This window comes from Taudactylus pleione, unplaced genomic scaffold, assembly GCF_031769625.1.
Source record: "Taudactylus pleione unplaced genomic scaffold, aTauple2 ptg000683l, whole genome shotgun sequence".
In the NCBI taxonomy this organism is placed as follows: domain Eukaryota; kingdom Metazoa; phylum Chordata; class Amphibia; order Anura; family Myobatrachidae; genus Taudactylus; species Taudactylus pleione.
In genome coordinates this window covers 1,893,694-1,917,612 of record NW_028285085.1, presented here as the reverse complement: position 1 = coordinate 1,917,612, position 23,919 = coordinate 1,893,694, and the positions used below count along the sequence as shown (strand labels likewise).

The 23,919-nt window shown below is 44.7% G+C and overlaps 1 protein-coding gene across 1 annotated transcript in view; it reads left to right on the top strand.

Annotated features, from left to right (window-relative positions):
- Nucleotides 1-16,818, top strand: part of LOC148477918 (uncharacterized) — a 72,389-nt gene extending 55,571 nt beyond the window's left edge. The window contains exons 3-4 of the mRNA XM_088456005.1: nt 4,073-4,127; nt 16,433-16,818. Coding sequence (XP_088312131.1) covers nt 4,073-4,127; nt 16,433-16,554 — 177 coding nt within the window. The 3' untranslated portion in view covers nt 16,555-16,818. The remainder of the gene's footprint in view (nt 1-4,072; nt 4,128-16,432) is intronic.
- The last annotated feature ends 7,101 nt before the right edge of the window (nt 16,819-23,919 follow it).

Sequence of the window (23,919 nt, the reverse complement as noted above, 5' to 3'; positions counted from 1 at the left end):
GAATTAATGTGAATTAGCACATGGGAATATTTAGGAATATTTATTTATTAATTGTTTGGGGATATGTTATATATGTCCGGATATATACATATATCTATATTCCTTCTCTATTGGGTCATTTCTGTATATCTCTAGTTTATTATAAACTTTATTATAAACTTTAAGATGCTAAATTGTTTTAAATAATCTTTCATATATACAAATATTACATTTCTTTAGTGTGTTAACTATGCCGAATTCATGACTGTTGTCGATATGAGATTAATACATTAATGTTATATCAATGTGAGGTAAATCTTGACATGTATAGATACCACAGTGAGCTACAAAAGCCTAACTTTGGTTACTAAGGGATGAATGGCTACAAATGGAGCTGATTAGATACATCTGTGGATAATTAAAGGTGTGTTTTAAAAAGACTCCTATGATGGCAGATACATTCTACTCCAGACGAAGGTGCTGAGGAGCACGGAAACGCGTTGAGTTCTGTCCTTAACTTGAACCATTCACTACCCGGACGATTATGCAGAATATTGTTGCCACTGATTGCGACTGCTAGAGCGGCATACACATCCCAGGCACTTCAATACCAGCAACGGTACGCTCTCAGCTGACACCCGGCTTGTGGATAAGGGACGGATCTCTGATTCAGACACGTTCTTTCACGGCTCTAACTGCAGAGTTCACAGACGGCCTACCAACGCCGACCGCGGTGCACGTGGTATTATCTACCTGAGAGGGAGCATTGGATTCCAGCTGGATTTCACCATTGTCTATTTTGACTAGCGACATTGACGTCTTGCAGACATTGAGAATATTTACTCTATTTAATCAAGCCGCTGTCGCGAACAACACAGTGCCTAGAGACTGAAGACAGGTGAGATACCTGGTTTAATATGTGGCTGGTATTGTCACCATACAGCCACATATTGGGATTCATTTGTACCGCTCCATTTACTATTTTGCAAGCAGTCCAACATCAGTGAAAATTTATATTGTGACTCACGGCACCTATTAAGGAACATTACCTTTATATTCACTTTGCCACCTATAGGTGAATAATAGTGATATTACTCCGGGACTACATTTATTCAGCTTCACAGCTTATTTGTCTATTTCGACCAACATTAATTTTTTATTTTTTTATTTTTTTTGTGTGTCTCTATTTTTGTATTTTAGACTATAAATTTCTATGTATATATGCTGTTGTATTAGACCGCTTTATATGGTTAATTGACTATGTACTGGGATCTTTCTTTTGAGAGATGATAATAAATGTTTTCTTATTACTATTAATTGACTAGACTGTGTAGCCAATTTGTTTTTTATTGTTTTTTGGAGAAATTGCACATACTTCCTTGATTGGCAGCTGCACTCTGGTCTTACCACTTATTCATTATTCCAGCAGTGGTGAGCGCCATTGCCAGTAATATATACATTTTGCAGTTCTGATGACCCCTGATTTGACAGAGAGTTTGTTGTACAAACCGATGTGTCCTATGTAGGCATCGGAGCGGTCCTGTCCCAAAGCAAAGAGGGTGAAGAACACCCGATTTTCTTCTTAAGCCGGAAATTAAATGTACATGAGAGAAACTATGCTACAGTCAAGAAAGAAGCATTGGCGAAAAAAGTGGGCATTAGAAACTCTCAGGTACTACTTGGTGGGAAGAAAGTTCAGATTGATCACTGACCATGCCCCTCTGAAGTGGATGTCAGAAAACAAGGACAGTAATGCGAGAATAACGAGATGGTTCTTGGCATCACAAACCTTTAAATTTATGGTAGAACACAGGCCAGGAAGCCAGCTGGTCAATGCAGATGCTTTGTCACGTGTCCATTGTTTGGGGGCTGCAGTTGTTCTGCCCCACAGGTCGAAACAAAGGGGGGGGATATGTGATAGAAGCACTGGAGAAGTGTGGAATGGCTTCTATATTTGTCCCAGATTCCTGTGTTATGTCTTTTAAAAACCCCAGGAGAAGTCTGTTAGAAAAGCAAACTAGTAATGTCGGCTTCTGTGAAAATCCGGAATGGGTACTGGGGGTGTGGATGTGAGGAGAGGGAGGGCTCCATCCACAGGCCACTCCAGGTTTTGGGCCTTTCAGCCTTGTAGCAGGCTCATCAGTGCTTGCAGCTGGAAGTGGCTAATATATGCTGGGTCTAGTTAGGGCTAAGTGTCTCATACCTGGGAGAGCAGGCATGCAGGTTAGCTTGCTCTGAGACACTGCTGGCTACAAACCAGAAGGTACTGTGGACGAGTTTTATATAGTGTTCCGTTAGTGAGGGAACTTGATGTCTAGTTAGTGCCCAGCCGGGCTAGGGTTTATTTTGTGTTTTGTTTCTTTGAGTTTTGATATTGCACTATAAAGACTGGCACTGACCAGTTTGTACGAGAACCCCAGACTTGTGTCCTGTTTCTACGGCTGCTGTGTGTATAAAGAGGAAGTCCATCTATCCCAGGAGAGGGACCCCTGTCCTGACTGTGTCACAACACCTATTTTTGTAGAGGCCCCCACAGTCTCTTTCCTGCCCCACAGTGGCCCTCCATCTCACACACTTTTCTTCTGGCAGCCCACCGCGGTTCCTCTACTCTTTCACCTGTGACATCACACGCGCTGCGCCGTAATAAACAAAAAAGCTTTATCGCATCGCCCATTGCTGTTGCAGTAAAGCAGCTCCCTGGACGGATTCTGTAGCCTGCACCCTGCTGATCACTGCAGGAGTGCAGGCAATGGTTAGATCTAGTTACTTTGTGGGGCTCTGGAGCCCCCTGGAACCTAGGTGCCCAGCACAGCTGTGCCCCTAGTCCCCCCCTTCACTGGACCTGCTCTCTTCCCCAACAATCCATAGTGTTAGAAGGCACATTACTGTAGGTGCAGTGCAGTTTGGACAAGAGAGAATTTTTTCAAAGCAGATTATTGCCTTGTTCTGCATTTAGGCCCATGTTTCTCCAAGGGAATTTGTCCTTAAGGGGGAGATTTATCAAACCTTCTAAAAAGGGTTTGTGCTGCCATCAATGAAGTAAATCTTTCCAGCTTTCTTAAAAGTTGAAACGTACAGGTTTGGTGTATGGTATAATGGGGCGCAAACTAGGTCGTGACGTTGGACATAATAGCCAATCAGATTCTAGCTATCATTTATGTAGTACATCTAAAAAATAACTAGAATCTGATTTAATTTATTTTTTATTTTTTTAACGGGCAGACAACAGATACACTGTACTTAAACGGGCAGATAACAGATACACTGTTCTTAAACGGGCAGATAACAGATACACTGTACTTAAACGGGCAGATAACAGATACACTGTACTTAAAGGGGTAGACAACAAGTACACTGTATTTAAACGGGCAGACAACAGATACACTGTATTTAAAGGTAAATGCTGCAAAGTATTTTGTAAGAAAAAATGCATATGAGATTTAAAGTTCTTTTGGAGTGGATATATCAAGCTTTGAAAAGAGATAAGGCACAACCAATCAGCTTCTAACTTTTCCACTTCATCTCTTTCTAAGGATTGATATATCTCCCCCTATATTGTGTTTGAACTGTGTACTGGAACTATAGCAATTATTGCTAATCCTGCTAAATGAATCTGACAAACCAGGTGCATATATTACTGTTCTCTCCTGGCAGAAACACTTGCGGGGAAGGATCCATTTTGTGATACGCTCAGGTCTGCCATCTATGTAGAGAGTGTATCCTTGGGCCTTATTTTGCACCTGCATTTTGGGTGAAAAATGCAACCAGTTCAGCATGAGTTGCACAGCGTGGAATGGGTGTCCTCCTGAACGACGGACTTGATCAAAAAGAAATTTAGAACTCGATGATTCTATTTCTGGATCTTCACAGCTGTGTGAAATGGCCTTCCCCACTGTATCATTTGATTTGTTCAAAATCCCGGTGCAACTTTGCTGCTGTATAGTGCTGTGTAATGTTGCATCACCATGGCAACTCACATTACGTTCTTGCACTATCCCATTACGATTATGTAAATGACTGCATTTATATATTTATTGTTTTTTTTTTCTCACAATGCTCTCATTTTTATTTAACGTTTTCCATCTTGTTTCAGAGAAGAGGAAGTTGTCAGTACAGCTGTACTACATACCCTGCCAGAGACCAGCATGGTCAGTATGCTGCGCCTGTGTACTAGAGAACAGTGGACCTGATTCAGCAAGGATCGCTGATGCGATCGCGGCAGCAAGCGCATATGCAGTCCTGCTGCTAAATTATGCAAATGACTGTGATGGCAATGCCGCCACAGCACAACATAAAGACGCCCACTTCCCTTTACTCACATCCGTAATACCTTGCAAGTCTGCGAAAACATCGGTACCAGTGAGTACCATCGGAGCCTCACGCACAATTAAGGCAGGTCAGACCTCATACACTAACTGCTAAACTTCCTGTCAGTATCTACTGCTCAGGCTGCGTATGCTGTGGTACGGGCTTAATTATGCACACCCCTGTAATGGTGTTCAAAGGCACTGGCACGCCAGCGTTCGCTCGACCACCCTCAAACGGCACTTCCTGTCAATCACTCTGCGATGGGTCTGCGTACACACACTGCGATTTCATTCCCGGTCGCAGTGGCTGGTTTGCGCATACGCACTGCGATGCATGCAGAGTTCGCGAAAATCATCCGCCTGCGTGCGTCTTAGCACTTGCAATCCTTGCTGAATCAGGCCCAGTGTACGTTCATGGTAATCTGCCTGTATACAACTACTGGAAAGAGTGGTGACTAAAGGATGTTGTATATTTATATTTAAAAAAAAAAAAAAACGCTCACTCTTCAGTATCTTATCCCAGTGACTGATCTGCTTTGGTTGCAGCCTAAGAAGTATGTATTAAAATGAATTTCATGTGCCAGTGGTAGTTTCTGGGTGATTTAAGTATTCACGAACAGCCTAATGCAAGAAATATCACAAATAACTCCTGATTTAGGCAAACTAACGCTGAAGATTACAATCGTTATTATTCTTAATGGGGACTGGGGTCTAGCCCAATTTACTAAACTAGCAATAGCTGAATCCATCTTCAGATGGTGAACACATCCAAGGTTGGACTGGCCCACAGAGGTACAGGGGAAATCCCCAATGGGCCTCCCTGCCTTGGGGCCAAGGGTTCCTGTTCCAGACTGTGCACTAAATTAAACATTGTTACTCTATGAGAGGGTTAGTTGCCTTCTGGAGCAGGACCACTGATAAACATTGTTTCTTAGTTTACTTCTATAGAAACTACACCTAGATTTGCCTAATGGTTAGTCAGGCAACTGTGGTGGCTACCCACACCCCTCTGGATGACCACACCCCCTCTTGGTGGATGACCACACCCTTTAAGCATGGGCCCCTATCACTGCGTCCCCCAGTGGGCTCTTTATGCATCAGTCTTACACTGAACGAATCTCTAACCCTATAGTAAGAACATTGTCAGAGAGAGACCTCATGATGGCAGGCTTGAAGCTCTTCCTCCTGTCCCCCGTATCTGAAATGAATGCTGGCCATTTACAGTGTCATGGCCTGGAGCTGCTGTCCCAGCAAGGGTTTTGTTAACTACCACCATAAAATAATTACTTATTACTGCAGAATGAGATTTCTCAGTGCTCACTGCCTCCAATGGTAAATGCACCCCTAAATCTGCTGATGTTGGGGGGATTTGAACTCTCTTGAGTGTTCCTAGGTTGGGTCTGTGCTGCCACCAATGTTATCATAAAAGTTATGGTGTATTGATGCATCCAGGGCCTGATTCAGAAAAGGCAAATACGCACAATTTAGTTTTAGTCTTAGGGGCTGATTCAGAGCCACTCATAAACGGCAGCTCGTTCGCTCTGATCGATGTTTGCCCAAATGCGCATGCGTACGGATCGTTATACGCATGCGCAAACCAGTCAGTGTGGCCGAAATTCATGTGCTTGCAAAATAGCGAATGCCTGCTAATTTGAGTGACAGAAAGAGGCGTATGTGGGTGGTAACAAGGGAAGGTGCTTGAAAACGGGGAGTGGAGATCCGATCGCAGGCGTGCTTAAAGGTCAAAACGGGCGTTTTATGGGTGTGCATATTTAAAACAGCAGCGTCATTGACCACGTCACTGGGTTATTTTATAGCCAGAACTGCTCGCAAAATTGTGGTAGCAAAAACCAACCACAAGAATAGCGAGCAGTTCATACGCTGTACGATGTACTCGATTAATCTAATAAATAGCGGACATGACGTATGGTGCGAGCGGCCAGGGGGCGTTTTTATGAAATAAACGAGCGTATGTTTTGCGCGCTCGTTCAGACTTAGAGGTGGGAACAGACTGCAATTAGCGAAGGGATCATTTGAATAGCCACCCCTTGTTTTTGAACGAACGACCGCAAATAGCGAACGGCTCTGAATCAGGCCCTTAGTTGCTTATTTAAAATTGTAGTTGATTTAAAGTCACATTTGAGTTTCTTCTTTTTTTTCTTCTTCTTTGTTGTAGTCAAGATTTAGGGACCTATTCATCATCACTTAATTTTCACAAAAGCAGGTGAAAATGCATTAATCGGGCCATTCATCAAGAAGGTAAAGCAGGAGATATCAGAGATATCTCCTGCTTACCTTCCTCTTGCGGAATGGCTGCTGTCCCCATACACTAGTATCACACATATAGCTTACTTACCTTTCTCTGGTGGAATGGCCCGCTGTCGCCATACACTAGTATCACACATATAGCTTACTTACCTTTCTCTGGTGGAATGGCCCGCTGTCGCCATACACTAGTATCACAGATATCTCCTACTTACCTTCCTCTGTCGGAATGGCCCGCTGTCGCCATACACTAGTATCACAGATATCTCCTACTTACCTTCCTCTGTCGGAATGGCCCACTGTCCCCATACACTAGTATCACAGATATCTCCTACTTACCTTCCTCTTGCGGAATGGCCCGCTGTCGCCATACACTAGTATCACAGATATCTCCTACTTACCTTCCCTTTGCGGAATGGCCCGCTGTCCCCATCCACTAGTATGGGGCCAGAATTCATCAAGCTCCGAAAGTACAATATTTTCGGAGCTCGACTGCGGGAGCATTCCCCATCTTCAGATGGTGAATGCTCCTACTCCGGCATCGCAACCTGCTCCTTCCCTATGGGAAAGAGGTCCAGGTTGTGATGAGGGATCCTTTCGGATCCCTCCGCCCCTGTCTGGCTCCTTCCGCCGGACGTCGAGGCACTTGTGTGTGCATGGGTGAAAAAGATTCACTGCTCCGAAAAGGAGCAGTGAAGCCGCTCGCGGGAAGAGCTGATATTGCATCAGCTGTCACTGCGCCGGAGCAATAATGAATTGCTCCGGTAGCCGCGGCGAGTCAGAATTACCGTAGTACTCCTCCCATATATCATATATATACTAACTTACCGTAGTTCTCCTCCCATATATCATACACATACTGAATTACCTTAGTACTCCTCCCATATATCATATACAAACTGGCTTAACGTAGTGTTCCTCTCATATATCATGCACATACTGAATTACCTTAGTACTCCTCCCATATATCATATATATACTAGCTTATCGTAGTACTCCTCCTATATATCATATACATACTGGCTTACCATAGTGTTCCTCCCATATATCATATACATACTGACTTACCATAGTAGTACTCACATATAACATACACATACTAACTTAGCGTAGTACTCCTCCCATACTGTATGTCATACACATACTGGCTTATCGTAGTACTCCTCCTATATATCATATACATACTGGCTTACCGTAGTGTTCCTCCCATATATCATACATATACTGACTTACCGTAGTACTCCTCCCATATATCATATACATACTAACTTAGCGTAGTACTCCTCCCATATATCATACACATACTGACTTACCATAGTACTCCTCCCATATATCATATACATACTAACTTAATGTAGTACTCCTCCCATACTGTATATCATATACATACTGACTTACCGTAGTACTCCTCCCATATATCATACACATACTGACTTCCCGTAGTACTCCTCCCATATAGCATACATACTGGCTTATCGTAGTACTCCTCCCATATATGATATACATACTGACTTACCGTAGCGCTCCTCCCATATATACTATACATACTGACTTACCGTAGTGTTCCTCCCATATATCATACACATACTGACTTACCGTAGTACTCCTCCCATACTGTATGTCATACACATACTGGCTTATCGTAGTACTCCTCCTATATATCATATACATACTGGCTTACCGTAGTGTTCCTCCCATATATCATACACATACTGACTTACCATAGTACTCCTCCCATATATCATATACATACTAACTTAGCGTAGTACTCCTCCCATACTGTATATCATACACATACTGACTTAACGGTGTACTCCTCCCATATATCATACATACTGACTTACCGTAGTGTTTCTCCCATATATCATACACATACTGACTTACCGTAGTACTCCTCCCATATATCATATACATACTAACTTACCGTAGTACTCCTCCCATATATCATACACAGACTGACTTACCGTAGTACCCCTCCCATATATCATACATACTGACTTACCGTAGTACTCCTCCCATATATCATAAACATACTGACTTACCGTAGTACTCCTCCCATATATCATACACATACTGACTTACCGTAGTACTCCTCCCATATATCATACACATACTGACTTACCGTAGTACTCCTCCCATATATCATACACATACTGACTTACCGTAGTACTCCTCCCATATATCATACATACTGACTTACCGTAGTACTCCTCCCATACTGTATAGCATACACATACTGACTTACCGTAGTACTCCTCCCATATATCATACACATACTGACTTACCGTAGTACTCCTCCCATATATCATACACATACTGACTTACCGTAGTACTCCTCCCATATATCATACACATACTGACTTACCGTAGTACTCCTCCCATATATCATACACATACTGACTTACCGTAGTACTCCTCCCATATATATCATATATAAATTAATGCCTCAAGTTTGTTAGAACAAGTGCAATACAAAATCATATTTCTTTCACACAGGTCATGTTTATTTATGTTCTGCAAATATCTAGAGCACATACTTATTCTTTAAAAATGTAAAATAACTCTACTTCAAAAATAGGAAATAGTATATGTAGTGATAGTGTTAATTTTTACAAGGAATTTAGTTTTAGTCACTTATTTAAAATTGAACACAGATTTAGAGACGAAATTTTCATTATTAAAATATTTATATTATCATTATCGTTGCAGATTAGTCCTCAAAAAAAAAAAAAATGTTGTCGACGAATTAATTTTAGTCAAAATGTTCGTCTACAAACTGAACACGGCATAAATTATCCCTTGCGATCTCCTACGCAGCTCAGCGTCAGGAGAGCTGCCAAGGCTGCGGCAGGTCAGAACTGTATGAAGAAGCACAGCAAACAGTGAGTACAGTAGGTCCATACTGACTGCGTTGTGTAATACAGAGATAAGACATCGGAGGCAATGTGGGGATAGGGCTTGTTTTTTGGTGCAGATTTGCGAATTGTTTTTACACACATATTATTCGAGGCCTCACCTGTAAACCAGTAACCACTGCGAATCCCCATCTGGCAGCAGTATACAATACAGAATGGAAACACATAAAGCAAAGCCACATCTGACTGCCAGTATACAGTACCGAGCCTCATCTGCTCTGTATTCTGTCTGGACAATCACTGCCAACTGAAGGATGCAAAACTGAGCACAATCAGCCAATCGGAGACTTCATGTTGTTCCCAACAACAGATCAACGGTCTTCTTACTGTAGCTGGGGCGGAAAATATCCCCCATTAGCACAAATCTCACATTCTGTTGTTTGGATACTGTGATTCCTTGTACGGAGTTTCTGATTAAAGTGTACCTTTCCCGCGAGGATATATGAGCTAAAGCTAGGGATGGATATGACAGCTGCTGTGGTCACAGGGCCTGTTTTTCACAGTTTTGATCAGGAAAATGCAGCTAAAGAACACAATGGGGCACGTTTCCAAAAATGTATGAAAAGGAAAACTGTGCAAGATAATAGCTGCGGCTGCACCAACATGCTGGCCGTATTAGGAAATGGCTTCAAAATAGGAAATTAAATAGCTTCAACTGTATTATTTTTAATGATCCAAAATGACTTCAAACAAGACCACTGCCATATATATTAGTGTACCAGTATATTGACCCTCTTAATTCCTATTTTAGTGGTGATGTCACTACCTCAGTAACTATATTCAAGCTCATAGAGAGCCAGAGGAGATAGCTGCATTGCTTGAGCTAGATAAACCATAACCTGTATGTAGTTTGATTAGGAACAATGCCCATTATAGTAACCCTTTGAAGTTGGGGAAGATTAGATCATCAACACTGCAACTATATAACTCCTACAACTGAAAGGGTATTATTCTGAGGCTATATACAAACTATCTAATACACTGCGCGCAATCAGTGTCGTCACAAGCGGAGTGCGGGCCGCACCCTGGTGTCACCCGCCGAGGGGTGACACCAAAGTGCCGACTCCTCACTGACAGTAGCTGGGTGCTGCACACAGACTGGTCCCCAGGGGCAGGCCGCATCTCCGGACCCCCGGAGTGACTAAAACGGGGGTTCAGCCCATGAGGCCACGCCCCTTTTGTAATGGCAGACACGGCTTCGGCACGCGTACTACTATCCTCTCCGGGACCTGCTCTGGGCGTCACTGGGGCGAGTGACGCCACTGCACGCAGTAATCCATATGCTAAGGATCACACCATTATTCTCAGCTGTATCTGCCTGTAGCCAATTTTGCATGATACATTATCGGTACTCTCTGGGGAACTGTAGTTCATACTGTGAGACCAATATCTTTGTATTCCCCCCTACAACTAGAGGATGGTACACTGGCTGTATGAGGATTTTCCTATTAGGCTGCATCATAGAATCAATTGTGGTTCATAATGATCTATAATAACAATTCCCTACTGTTCAAGAGATTGTATATTAATGGGTGTTTTATAATAAAATCCCTGATTAAAAGGAAAAGATTTAAGCGAATAAAGCCCAAATAAAGAGCACAATAAATATGAATACAAGAGATTAGCGCACACAACAATTTTATTGCACGCTATGTGTTACCCATTTCTTTTCTATATTTGTTTTTTATTTTGCTGGTTTTTAAACAAAATATTTAAAGATTATCGGGGGGATTTATCAAAGCTCGGAGAGAGATAAAGGGGGAGATGTACCAAACCTTGGAGAGAGATAAACTACTAACCAATCAGCTCCTGTCATTTTTTGGGGGGGTTTTCAAACACAGCCTATAAAGTGACAGAAGCTGATTGGTTGGTACTTTGGGATCTATTCACTAAACCTTGGATGAAGATAAAGTACCAACCAACCAGCTCCTGTCATTTTTCAAAACACAGCCTGTAACATGGTAGTTAGGAGCTGATTGCTTGGTACTTTATCTCCATCCATGGCATAGTAAATAGACCTAGCCCTCTCCAAGCTTTGACAAATCTCCGCCTATGTATGTTTTGTAATCCAGCTCATCCCTAAAGCTAACTTACACATCTTTGCTGCAGTCGTGCCAAAAAGCCCCTCTCGGGGCACCAGGTCCTGTGGGACTCTGCTAGTGCAGGGTGTCTTTTTTTGGCAAAAAATAATCTAACTCGCTATGCGACTAGGATGCACCATCCGACTGCGCTGATTCATTTGATATGTGACACTTGTATACAGGGGTGTAACTAGAACTTTTTGGGCCCCATAGCAACATTTTTAAGGGGCCCCCCTAAATTAGGTCTTACGCAATAACCACAGTAGTTCCCCTAAAACATTAAATGCCCACTGTAATGGTGCCCCTTACGCAGTGCCCCCAGAAGTGAGCCCCCAGTAGTTGTCCCCAGTAATGAGCCCCCTGTAATGCCCCCAGTAGTGAGCCCCATGTAATTGCCCCCAGTAGTGAGCCCCTTGTAGCTGCCGTCAGTAGTGAGCCCCCTGTAGCTTCCCCCAGTAGTGAGCCCCCTGTAGCTGCCCCCAGTAGTGAGCCCCCTGTAGCTGCCCCCAGAAGTGAGCCCCCTGTAGCTGCCCCCAGTAGTGAGATCCCGGTAGTTGCCCCCCCCCCCCTCCCCCCACGCGCGCGGACGTGCGCACACACACACACACACGAATAAACAAACAAAAAAACCCTTACCTTTATCCCCACTCCTGTGAAGCCGCCGTCCACCCCGGCGCCCGCTCCTCGGCACTATGGGAGTGACGTCATGACGTCACTCCCATAGTGCACTGCGCGACCCGGAAGACGGAGTGAGCTCCGTCCTCAGGCTGCCGCCGGGAGTTTGAGTAGGAGTCGGGCGTCCGCTGGTAACACAATCTCAGTGGGCGCCCGGCATATGGATGGTGCAGGGAGTGCGATCGCTGGGCCGGCGGGCCCCTTAAGCCGCCGGGCCCCATAGCAACCGCACCCCCTGCACCCTCCATAGTTACGCCACTGCTTGTATATCTGTGTGCATCTGAGTCTGTAGTTGAAGCACAACGGAACTTGGAACGAAAACAGCTGCCGCCGATACATTGATTTATTGGATATGCGGCACTTGTACATCTGTGTGTGACGGAGTCCCTGATTCTGTATACTCAGTGCTACAACTTTTTTCATTCCAAGTTCCGTTGTGCTTCATATACAGACTCAGGTGCACAGAGATATACAAGTGTCACATATCATAGTAATCAGCACAGTCTGCTGGTGCGTCCTAGTTGCATCACATTGTGACTAAAGCTGACCATACATGTGCAGATAAAATGCCTGTCATGCCTGGCAGCTGCAGATGTCCATGGCATACACTGAGAGATCTCTCATAGTGTATTAGCCTGACATCTGCGCTCCGCCCCCGGGGGAGGAGACATTTCCGTTCCTTCCAAGAACACAGGAAATGTCTGTCTGTCGGCCGCAGCTGGGCACACACAGCCCGATGCGGCCGGCAGTTTACCTGTTAAATATTGCATCGAACGGGCATGCTGGACAATCCGGCATGCCCGACCGAGCAATATTTAACCCTCGGTCGCCGCACACACGCTACAATTATCGGGGCAATCCGCGGCTATAGGGTGGATCGCCCCGATAATTGTAACGTGTATGGCCAGCTTTGGACACATTTTCGTCTAAAAGACACCTGACACTAGCAGAGTAGCACGGGACATGGCAGCTCACTCACCCCAGGCTAGTTGCGCTGTGTGGAGTATTGAGGCTAGATGTATGAGGACACATGGGGCGAAAACAAAAAATTTAAAAACTAGCGAACTAGACTCTGGGGGGTCCCCAAGTATGACCCAGGTGGTTTTTTCATTGCAGGGGCTTGCAACAGGTGGATTTTTCATGATTTTTTTCAACTTAACTTTAGCATAAAATATGCTGGCCCCCATTTTCAAGTACCCCAAATTTGCTGGGATAAGTTATTTTCTGGAAAAAATACTCCTGAATACTATTCTGCACCACTTATACAAAAACACTATTTAGCAGCTATTGAGTCTGTTTAAAAAGACCAAATACCTTCAGCAAGCCAAATCGGGGGTAACCATAGCTAACCCCATGTCAGATCATCTTTTGGGGGGTGTCAGGCTGATTTCCCCAAATCTGACAGGACTTTCCGCTTGTTTAAGTTTCGCCGGGTCCCATTTTCACCTACTTTCAAATTGAATACGGGGATAAGCGGGCACGCACGGGCACGCGCGCGATACCTTTCCACTTGCAAAACACGCGATGTAGGCGAAAAGTCCGGGAGGCGGAAATGTATCGCGGGTCTGCTCAAATTGAATACGTCTCTAAGTCGCCATCGAAGGGGGATTTTCTCTATTGACAATCGGCAGACTGGGGGCTTGGAGAGATGGAGACACAGTGCTGTGGCTAGTATTGCTGCATCAAAGGCTTTAGAGATTGTGGTGTTATGGGAAGAGACAGCTACATTGGGGCAACAGCAGATATATGTGTAATAAGAGGTTCTCTAGAGGTCAAGAAGAGGATAGGTTTAAACTTAAGGTGTTGCAGAGTGTGTGAGAACTTGTGTGGTGTTTGGAGGGGAGGCAGCTGCAGAAGAAAGTGTTTGATTAGGGAAGACTGAGTTGGAGAAATTAGAGATGTCACAGAGGTAAGAGAATACTAGGTTGAGACAGTGACCATGGAGGCAGTTGACATCCATTGGGTGAAGTTAAGGAGTATATAAGGAGCAGTATTGATAGGGTGAATGAGAGAGGAGAGGTCAGCTGAGAGGAAGTGGAATAGCCAAGCAGCAAAGTTATGTAGGTATTGTAAGTGAGGATCATTAAGTCTGCAGATGATGATAACTTGGGGTAAAGGGGGAAGAAGAGATAAAAGGAGTGATCTTCAAAGGCATAGAAGGAGAGAAAGGGTTCGGAGGGGTGACTGTCGGTACAACCAGGCTACAGAAGCTGACCGCCGGCTTCCGGACAGTTGAAGCCCGGCATAGGACTAATGATAGGCGCCTATCTTTAGCCCCACGCCAAAATCCCGACTCCCGGCATACCGAACATAGGTAAGCCGGGCGTCAGGAGCTCATACCCGCGGGCGGGGAGGGTTAGGTTAGTCACCCCCCCGGGAGGGTTAGGATTAGGCTAGGGGAAGGGGGGGGTTAGGCACTCCCGGGAGGAGGTTAGGTTTAGGGTTCGGGGAGGGGGGTTAGGTGTAGGCACCCCTGGTGGGAGGTTAGGCACCACTAAGGGAGGGTTCAGGTAAATACTCACCTCAGTCGGGATCTGCCGGCCTTCCGGCATCTGTATTTCATCCGCCGGGCTTAGGTCCGATTCCCATTTTAACAGCAGTAAATTGGAGCATGGGGTATAAGCAGCATGTCTAAAGTTATACTGTCAACAACGTTAAAATGCTTGAAGTAGCATTGTGTGGTGCTGGCATACTGCTGCCGATAGTGTCACTGTCAGTATAATGAATGCATCCCAGGGGAGCAAGTGACTTGAATGAACATCATGGAGTAGAAATACAAAAATATACATTTCAATTATTTCAACTCAACATAATTTTCTATATGCAAATTCCAGTTCTGATTCAGTTTGGTTAAATCTTTTCCTGTAAATGTGTTTTCTAGTTGAATCGTTGGCTATAAATATAAATGTACAATGTTGGTATTTAAACCGATTACATCACCCTTTCATATTTCCTGCACACTCTTCATTAACAGTATACATTATTAGTATGGATCGTTAATGATTCATATTATTAGAATTGTGTCATATATGACCCTTGTACAAATGCAATCAGGGATACAATTGTATTCAAACAATGGGTAAATCAACTTGGTCAATACAATTTGAAATAGTGTGATTAGATTCCATAGTTGTATATCATTTGTGTGCAGCATAACCTCATTATAAGAGCTGAGAGGAAATATCATATTGCAGGCACCTAGCACCCGTGTGATAGCCCCTCCAGCAGTGTCCCGAATATGTACTTTAACATGTATGTGTTGTATTGCATGTGTTAATGTGATACCGTTGCAGTTAGTATGTTACTTTGTATGTAAATTTAATGTTCTAGCTCATCCTTCTCAGTATTCTCTTTGCTTACACATTTTGAATGTCATAGCTATTCATTTATTAATATTTATATAGCGCACACATATTCCACAGTGCTTCAAAGTGGGAATACATATGTTATTTTTGACAATTATTATGTTGACAATCAGGAGATATGCAGGACTATGGAGTCTATGTACTAAAACTTGAAGTGGGAGATGTATTAAGCCATAACAAGTGATAAAGTACCAACCAATCAGCTCCTAACTGCCATTTTTCAAACATTGCTGGTAAAGTAATAGGAGCTGATTGGTTAGTACCTTATCACTCTCCACTTATCAAGGCTTAGTACATCTCCCCCTTGGAGAGGGATGAACTGGATGGAGATAAAGTACCAACCAATCAGCTCCCAACTGTCACTTTACAGGCTGTGTTTGAAAGATGACAGTAGCTGATTGGTTTGTACTTTATCTCTCTCCAAAGCTTAGTACAAAGACCCCTATGTCGGCTGCCCAAGGTAAAATGCTACTTCAAGTATTTTAACGGTTGGCAGTCTAAGTGTATATGGGACTATACAAACTCCACACCGATAGGGCCTTGATGGGAAAGGAACCCAACACCTCAGCGCTATAAGTCAACAATGCTAACCACTATGCAAACAAGTGACTTCCTATTTATTTGTTTCTACACCTTTTAGTATAGCTCTAAGTAGTACTGTATTAGAAATACATGCACGTAATACATGTCCTCTCCACAAATGTCCCACAAGTCCGTTCCGTAATCGGATTAGATTTTTGCTAATCCTCCCATCTGAGCAGAGGACGAGGGATTGCTATTTATAGTTGATTAGGAAGTATCTGACCATGATAACAAGCAAACTATTATGTGTGTTTCCTCTTTAGGCCTGAGGAGGGCAGCAAATCCACAGGGAGAGATGTCAGCACAAGATGCCACAGAACAAGCTGCACTGACCATCCAGAGCCACTACCGCAAATACCAGCAACACAAGCACCACCAGGCATAGGCTGTGATAATCCTCTGCTGGTTGGGTGTGACACCACCACTATTTTACTCAAAGAAATTCACCTGCTGAACAGAACCTCATTATATGAAGACAAGTGTCACCTGGTGCACTGAGATCAGGGACTTCTACCTCTCCACATCAGACCACATGGTGCTTAAAAATACATGGGGGATACTTGGCTGTGTTATTTTGTTTGTGAATAAGAAAACAAGGGACAAATAACACAGAGGCACATTACTTAGCTACAGGCAGGTCTGACGCATCCAACGGCACTGAGGGGGAGGGGAGGGGGGGGTGAGCAGGTACCGAATATACGGGCCTAGCTTTGTCTGAGGGGCCCGGAAAGCTTATGAGGGGGAGAAATGTCTCCTTCTGCACAGAGGGCCTGATTCAGAGCCGGATGCTCTGACCAGAGCGCTCGCTCTGAATCAGGGCCGGCCTAGCTTAAAATGGAGCTGCCTCCTGGCCGCTCGCATAGCTGTGGGTGACCACCCACAGCTTATGCGAGCGGCCAAAAAGATGGTCGCGATGGTCTTGCAGTAGAGTCTCGTCTGCCGCAAGCCCGGAGTGCTTTTGGCTCTATCAGAGCCAAAAACACTCCAACTGACATCACTAGTGATGTCAGTGGGGCCGGACCCAGATGGTAGGCGTTCCGATGGGAACGCCTCCGTCTGGGCAGCCACGCCCCCGGCACGCCCACCAAAGGCACACTTACCATCGACAGCACGCCCCCTTTGGTGCGAGACCCCAAGCGACGGCGCCTCCGTCGTGCGCATGCGCATTTGGGTAACATTGACCCGCTTGCGAGTGTCCAGCGCTCGCAAGCGGGTCTGAATGAGACCCAGAGTGCGCTGTGGAGGGGGTCATTTCTCCTCCACAGCTCGCCAGCCCCCCTGGGGTAGGGATGGCCATCGTCCATCGATGATTTGAAATCATCGATGGTTTATGTCCGATGTTGACTATATTTACCATTGATGGCTAAGAGCCAATGGTTCTTAGCCATTGATGAACGAGTGTGAGCCAATTTGTTTTGGTTTTTTTTTCTGATGGGACGGAGCTTAGCCCCGGCGCCGCAAAGCCACACCCCTGTTTTTTAATTGGCCCGCGGCCCGCCATTCTCTCCTGCAGTGGATGGACAACTCACCGATGGCCATCCCCCTCCGGATGAACTGTCTTCTAGTATTTTTTCATAGTTTTTTTCCTCCTGAAGGTGCATGGCCTCCCAGAATTTGGTCCCACCCCTTATCTCTCCCAGGCCTACAGTTGGTATCGGCGGCCCTGGACGCATCTTCTCAGTTTTAGTAAATTGCTCACGCACTGTAGCAAACTTTAGCATGTTTGTGTGTATGCAGACAATTCCAAGTCGGACGGAACTCAGGTGGTTACCTCTGTCTGATGGTGCCCGCACACATACCGACTTGCTCCCAATCAGCCGATGTACACGATTTCCCCTGAACTCTCCCCAGGCAGTCGTGGTCACGATTTGGAGTTAAAAATGTCCAATCTGACTTAAGATCTATCTTGCAGCCAGTGCATTGTATCCCAGATTGGCTGATCTGCCCTACAGCACGGCAGATCTGAAGATGCAAGGTACTACGAGCGGGGACGAGCATCGGCATCGTGATCAAGAGTAGAAACTCACGATTTGGCCATTTTTTACATGATCTGTCGTCACAATTCGTCGAAATCGGCCAAATTGGATGAAAAGTCGGTATGTGTGTGGGCACCTAGAGTGTAAAGGAAGGTAACCGTCTGGGAGTGTAGTGGTCATGAGTATGCCGAGGGGATGCCAATTTCAGGCGTAACTTTTGCATGCAGCATGGGGTACGTCTGGTCTATGTACTAATTCTTGGAGATAAAATCCTAACTGTCATTTTTCAAACACAGCCTGTAAAGTGACAGGAGCTGATTGGTTGGTACTTTATCTCCGTCCAATTTCTCTCTTTCTTCAAGGGTTAGTACATAGGGCTTGATTCAGCTGCAGACGGAATTGCAAAGCTGCTCACAAGCAGCTTTGCAATTTCATCTTTGCTGATATGGTAATGCACAGGAAGCATCACACCTCCGGCTGTATTACGTATCCGAGCTGCGTTGTCCAACGCAGCATCGGATACTCTGCGGAACATCGGCCGGCTAAGGTGACCCATGGGGTCACACAGCCGGCTGCCGTAGATGAGAGAAAGAAGCCAAGAAATCTCAGTCAGCCGACGGAGATCCTGGCCTCTTCCCCCCCCCCTCCCCAATGGCGGCGACACGCCGCCATTTCAGGAAACGGAGGGATTCACTGACAGTCTCCGTGTGAGATCACAGTCCCGTTCTGCACCTGCTTAGATTCACGATCATCGGGATCTGCGTTCAGCAGTGCACTAGTGCTCTCACGTACGAAAGAAGTTGCCCAATGCAATACATACGTACAGTATAGTTGCATTAGCGTTCCGTGTGCATGTCACCCACATTCCGAATACGCCCATATATGTGCCTGCTTGTAACCGGTATCAGGCTCATAGTGTCCATACATTTGTCGCACTCCAACCTTACTATCCTCTACTGCACTTTCATGTCCCGAATATGCAACAACATTGGGAAAAGGTTTTCACTTTCCAGTAGTTTGTCACTCCTAGTCCTATTCACAATGGGCCTGATTCACACCTGGTTGCAAGCGCTGAGTGCTTGCAACTGGGTCGATGGTGGCCCAGAGCGCATGCGCACGACAGAGCCGGCTCCGTCATGCGCATACGCGAGACCCAGATAGCGACGGGCAATCCGTCGCTCCGGGTCTCACACCAAGGGGGGCATGCTGTCGATGTTGAGTGACAGCACGCCCCCTTTGGTGGACGGGTCGGGGGGGTGGCTGCCCAGATGGAGGCGTTCCCATGGGAACGCCTACCGTCTGGGGCCGGCCCCACTGACATCACAAGTGATGTCACTGGGAGAGCTTTCGGCTCTCTGGGGCTTACGGCCACGAGACCCTACCACAAGGGTCTCGTCGCAAGCCCTGATTCAGAGCGAGCACTCTGTCAGAGCGTCCGGCTCTGAATCAGGGCCAAAGTCCCTATTTTACTTTCATAACCAGAACAGAGGGAGCTCCAGTCATTGGAATATTAATTCACTGACACGCATGCTCAGCAGTAAACATATCCCAATGCTTCCAGTACAGCCCCACTAACTCTTAGTGACTGGAGGGGGCTAATTACCAGCATCATGTGCTAGTAGCATACTTTTTTTTTTTTTTAAATGCAGATCGCTATGTGATTATGAAACACTACATATTTAATAAAAGATAACTCCTTGTGCTATTCATTTTAATCTGGGGATGAATTGTAGTAATAATATCACTCATGCCCAAAAGTATGGTCTTATTATTATTATTATGGTTATGCAATAATTAGTACTGTGGTCTAGATTAGAGTTTTTGTTTGAATGTCATGTGTTAAATAAATAAAAATGTATTTGGGCATCTGAATCTGCTCCTCTATACCAGTGCTTTTCAAATTCCATCAAGGCACACTTATGGCGCATACACACGGTCAGATTTGTCAGATGAACGATTTTACCAAAGATTTGAACAATTGAACGATTTTTGACTGCATTAAAATGAATGGAATCATCCAAGTCTGACTGCAAACACATCAGATGTCAGATATCGTTAACTGACCATCAGGAACACGCATCGTCCATCGTCCAGGCATGTCAGATTTTCCTTCAGATATGAACGATTTTTTAAATCGTTATCGTTCAGATCTGAAGAAAACTCTGACCGTGTGTATGCACCATGACAGACCCGGCAGATTTTAAGGATACCCATGCTTGAGCACAGATGGTTAAATCATAGTGAGGTACTAAACAAGTCGCCTGTGCTCAAGCATGGATATTCTTAATACCTGGACTGTTAGTGTGCCTTGAGAATGGCGCATACATGCAGATGGCCACCTAGGGGGCGGGCTCTTTATGTCATTAAACCCCGCCCCCATCATGGTATAATCCTGTGAATCGCGGGTCAAATAAGAGTAAGTAGGGACACAATGGCAGTTTGCATCATATTAGCCACACCCCCTCCATACTGACCGGCAATTCCTGGTATTACTCTCCGCACCCTGTCCAGGGGACTACCTGAGAAATCAGTCCCCTAGTAAGTATGGAATGGAGCTTGATAGACACTGATCTATACCATTATCCCCATTTTACATCAAAACAGAGGGGTTTGCTTACTAAATGGCGGTTATTGACGATTATCTACATTTTTGCCATAAGAATTTAAAACAGAAATACTATTAGGTTGAAAACCATGTGGTTTTTTTTTTGTACTTAAAAGTATTGCTGCTTTAAACTTTGCAGGCAAAAATTTAGATCATGATTATTTCTCAAAACCTCAAAGTCAATATGATATTTTATCTTCTCTTTATTTCACCATTATGTTTCTTTCTTATTTTTTTCTGTATATTGCTCCTTGTTATTGTTTTACTTATACCCCGTCCCCACAGGGTGGTTAATCCCTTCCTTCCGCTTTAGCAATGCGGCTGGGGGGCTTACTGCCTTCAAGGGCTATTTTTCTTGAAAAATAGGTTCAGGAACTGTGGCCCTCATTCAGAGGCGATCGCAAGCAGCGACCGCTCGCTCTGAATGAGGGCGGCCGCTTGCTTTTTCTACTGCGGCCTCCTGGTCGCTAGCTAAGCTGTGGGTTACCACCCACAGCTTAGCGACCGACCAGGTTGATGGTCGCAATGGTCAAGACCATCGCGACCATCGGGGCTTGCGATGAGACCCTAAGGTTGGGTCTCGGCAACCGCAAGCCCCAGGGAGCTTCCTGCTCTGAGCGAGCAGGAAGCTCCCCACTGACATCACTGCTGAAGTCAGTGCGGCCGCCCACAAAACGGTAGGCGTTCCTTAAAGAACGCCTCCGTTTGTGAAACCACCCCCCGCCCCGCCTACAAAACGGGCCAAGCTGTCGATCAACATCGACAGCCGGCCCTTTTGTAGTGAGCTCTGGAGCGAGAGAGTTTCTCTCTCGCTCCGGGGTTTGCACACGCGCAAAAACGGGAAACTCCGAAGTTGGATTTGCGTAAAGTTACGAATTTTTCCTTAAAATAATTGTATGACCCCCCTAAAGTTGTAAAAACATGGGGGATCACTATGGGTACCCCCGTTTTAGCCTTTAATTGTAAGTCAGGGTTTCAAATAGCCGCAGCAGGTGTTTTTTTTCCGACATTGAAGAAGTGATGCAGAAGAGCACTTCGGTTATTTTTTTCGTTTTTTTTAAGTGTCCCATCAAATTTGGGGTACATGAAAATGGGTACTAGCATATTTTTAAGTCCCTAAAGTAAGTTTTTAAAAATTCTGCATTTGTGCACCTGCCGCTATAATTCTATTCTAGAATACACCTGGCGCATACTTGCAGAATAGCCCGAAACCTATTTCCCTATTGTTTAACAATTTTTTCCCTTTTATTTTTTTTCACTCCAATTTTTAAATTAATTTTTTGGGGTGTCCCTATTTTTTTTAAAAACTTTTTTTGACACAGTTCTTTTTTAAATGTCAGTCCCAGGGGTGCAGGCTATTATTTTTAAGCCTGCACCCCTAAACCCCAATTCTGCACTTTTTTTCGACACCTATTCAATGGTGAAAACTTATCCCCGTTTTTTAGCAAAGACTTTTCAAAACTGCGATAAGTCTTTGAAATTGAATACGGTGTAAAAGTAAAACCAGTGATATTAACGCAAAAAAGTTAAAAAGTGCGATATTAACGCAAAAAACGATGTTATCGCACACATATTGAATACCCTTGTATGAGTAAGTGCAGGACAGAGTGGGCTGGACCTATTAGGGGCACCGGGATGGCTAGAGATGGTGGGGAATGGGGGGGGGGGGGGCACAAAACAGGGAAGGCTTGGGGCACATGGCAGGGAACACTGGACTGGGGGGGGCACTGGACAGGAAAGGCTGGATCTGGGAGGGGGGCACAGGGCAGGGAGTACTAGACAGGGGAGGGGGCACAGGGCGGGGAAGGCTGGGACTAAGGGAAGACATAGGAGTATGAATATAATGTGGAAGGAGAGGGACTGGCGTCAGCTGTCAGCATTGCAGTCATGGACCAGGCAGCCATACATTAGAGTAAGTATTGGAACATCCAAGAACTCTGCCTGGGGTAAACTTTGGGTAAATGTATGATCTAAAGTATAATTTTTATTCAGAATTTTCTGAAAAGGTATACACATATACATATCTATAAGTATATATATTCAATTAAGGTAAGTATATCACATACCTATTGTATAGATATGTACGTATTGTTCTACCTTTTTTAGAAAATAGTAAATAAAAGTTTTATTTTATACCAATAATTTACCCAAAGTGTGCCCCAGACAGAGTTATTTTTTAATTAAGGAATTAAAGATTCAATAAAACTTGCTTATAGGCAAAGTGCATGCTCTGTGAGACCCAGTGAAAGACACTCATGGAGAGACAGACATTTTTACATTTGCATTAAAAGTGCAATTACAGTAGTGGGTAGGCCTTTGTGTATGGGCACAGGTTTCTACAGTTCCCAGCTCTCTGCGACCAGGTTGACATCTAAGGATGCCATCGGTTCCCCGCAGTGGCTGGTTGGGACTGGGTGTTGTCCAGGGTCCACTCAGTACTCCTTGGCAGACGTGCCAAACAACAGCCATTTCACCAGAGCACGGGGTGTAGCTCTCCAGTTCCATCCCAGGCAATACAACACGTAGCTGAAGCAGGTATACAAGGAGGTAGCTACCTGATCTTCAATATGGATTATATGCTAAGGATTGAATCACTCACAAAGAAAATAAAGTAATGGACATAAAAGGCCGTGTACATAGCAGGGGCGGCCTTCTCCTCAGTACACCAACATGTTTCGAAGTATGACTTCTTTTTCAAGGTGGGTGGGTTAAGTAACTCCAGCCGACCTTATGTTCCGTGTATATCCGGTCACGTGGCAGCTTCTATGACCAGCATCCAAGCATTATGGTTTCTTTCCCAGGTACCAATATAAAAAGGGAACTAGTTTATTCACTATATGGGTAATCCATCACTAATACTTCAGAGGATGGTGTGCAACATGCCGTAATAGTCGTATGGCCAATAATTCCCTAATCAATGAGCATGTCCACTTGGTTGCAATTGTATTAAAGTCTGCAAGCCAGGGATAGCACTGAGCCATCAACCAATCGGAAGGGTTGCTGCATTCTTTACTCTGGGGAACAACTTTTGTACAAGCAAAACAAACATTTGACACAACCAGCCTTTTGAATAATCCACATGGACACGTCTTTCACGGATGCTTTTATTCCGCAATCTGAACCCATACACTCTTTCCTGGGGCAGCATTTAAAGATTTCTGAAACTTTA